This window comes from Verticillium alfalfae, genomic scaffold, assembly GCF_000150825.1.
Source record: "Verticillium alfalfae VaMs.102 supercont1.20 genomic scaffold, whole genome shotgun sequence".
NCBI lineage: Eukaryota > Fungi > Ascomycota > Sordariomycetes > Glomerellales > Plectosphaerellaceae > Verticillium > Verticillium alfalfae.
In genome coordinates, this window is record NW_003315019.1 from 63797 (window position 1) to 65743 (window position 1947).

Genomic DNA, 1947 nt, shown 5'->3' on the forward strand with positions numbered 1-1947 from the left:
GAGGAATTGAAGCTGAGATGAACTGAGATGTCCGGCTCCCAGGAGCGGCCATCGCTGCTTACCAGCAGCGCCAAGCTTGGCGTCCAGCTCCGATGGCAGGTTCGCAAGCGGGCTGGACAGTGCTGCTGGCAGCTCCTCGGCGGCACGCGCCCCGTTACCAGGAGCCCGAGCGGGCGCGCCGTTGGCTACCAGCAAAATGGCCTATTACCGGCAGCTGTTGGCGCAAAGTTGGGCACGCGCCCAGCTACCAGAAACCCCGGCATTGCACGTATGACCTTGGTCGAGGTTACCGGCGCTGCTCGGCCGGGGCTACCAGCAGGCGCTCCAAGCATCCGCGCCGAGGGCCCGGTCATCCCGGACCAGTGCCTAGCTACCAGCAACGGTTGCGGCCTGGTTACTAGCAGCCGTTGGCAAATGCAAAAATTGCTAATAAATCTCACTTCTAAATACAGTACAGCGTCGGCGATGCATTTGCATGTCATCCAATTTAGACACACCAATTTAGACACACTAATTTAGACACAGCTGTGTAAAGCACCGCCTTGCGGGATGCCAGTCGCCTTTTGTCAGGGCGGGGGCGAAATTCAATAGTGGCCATGTTACAGGAGTGGGCGATGCATTTGCAATGACAAGTCCATTATCAATCTACCAATTCAGACACAACCCTTACGTCTCCCACGGAAAAGCACACATTGCCTTCGGTGTCGTAGGTGCTGCTGGTTCACGCGCCTGCTTCGGTCAGCATGCGGCCACACGAGACGACGGACGGACGGACCTCCTCCTGGTCGCGCTTCTTCGCGGCAGCCAGCTCGGAAGCCAAGCGGCGGATCTCCTCCTGGAGGCCGTCGATGTACGCTGTGGACGCCAAGCGCAAGTCTTCGTACTCTTGCTGCCAGTACGTGATGACGCCGCGCAGGTTTTCGCACAGATAGTGGTAGTCCGGCCTATACAGCGGGTGCGGCTCGTCCCACCGGCGTAGGGACAGGCGCACGCCTGGGGACAGAGGCGCGCCCGGGAACGGAGGCACGCCCGTGGACAAATCTCGGACACGCGGGTCGTCCATGGCAGGATGAGATGAAAGGCTGCGAGAACGAGAAGGCGAAGATGCCGAAGCCAGCTGTGGACGCCGCCCGCTTGATGCCGCCGCTTGATGCCGCCTGCTTTATAGCCATGGCCAACCCGCCGCGGCCCCCGCACATCGCACGCCGCACGCCGCACGCTGGCCTGCACACCCTGCTCCGGCGATAGACAGTCACCGTCCAGGCCCGGGCGGCTACGCGATCGACCCACCAGGCATGCTGGGCCTGCCGCCGTGGCGTCCTTGCATGCGTGCATGCGTGCCTGCCTGCTCGACCGGCCGGCGCTCGTCCGGGTCATCGGCGATTGCGTGCTGGGCACGGAGATGGTAAGCGACGGTGAGGGGTGGAGGGTTCATGCGACGCTGCAATCGAGGACCGACCAACGTGCCAATACCAGGTCGACGCCGCCCCCACCTCGTCTGCACCTCATCTGCAGCCAAGACGATCTATTGTCCTAGTGTCACTTAGCGTGCCATGCCCTCGGGAATCGGACGGGCCAGGCACGAACAGGCACGAGAGCCGGGCACAACCAGGCAAAGCCAGGCACACAGGCAAAGCCAGGCACGATCAGGCGAAGCCGGGAATTACCAGGCACGAGCTTGCTGAGCCATCCTTCAGCTGACGATGGTACACGGCAACGTCATGACATGGAAAACAGGTCCGGAGGGGTATTGAAACTATCTGACACTAACGCACAGCGCATCACACCCACCCTCGCGCAACGCCAACAGCCAATTACTCCAGCGAGGTCATGGATAGAGGCGTCAGCACGCCACTGTCCAGTGCCTCCAGCGTGGACGGCGCCACCATCGTCCCTCCATCGACAGAATGTCCTATTGCCGCATAAGCTTCTTACACCTGACCTGCG

At 61.5% G+C, this 1947-nt stretch overlaps 2 protein-coding genes across 2 annotated transcripts in view; one reads left to right on the plus strand and one right to left on the minus strand.

Moving 5' to 3' along the window:
- The window catches only part of VDBG_10179 (predicted protein), a gene marked incomplete at both ends in the record, with an annotated part of 2542 nt that extends 2051 nt beyond the window's left edge, over positions 1-491 (plus strand). The window contains 2 exons of the mRNA XM_002999584.1: positions 43-393; positions 453-491. Coding sequence (XP_002999630.1) covers positions 43-393; positions 453-491 — 390 coding nt within the window. The remainder of the gene's footprint in view (positions 1-42; positions 394-452) is intronic.
- A 230-nt stretch (positions 492-721) lies between these two features.
- Positions 722-1063, minus strand: VDBG_10180 (predicted protein; the record flags this gene model as incomplete). The annotated part of the gene is made up of 1 exon (XM_002999585.1): positions 722-1063. The coding sequence occupies one exon, from the start codon at positions 1061-1063 to the stop codon at positions 722-724; it is 342 nt and encodes a 113-aa protein (XP_002999631.1).
- Between the last annotated feature and the right edge of the window lie 884 nt (positions 1064-1947).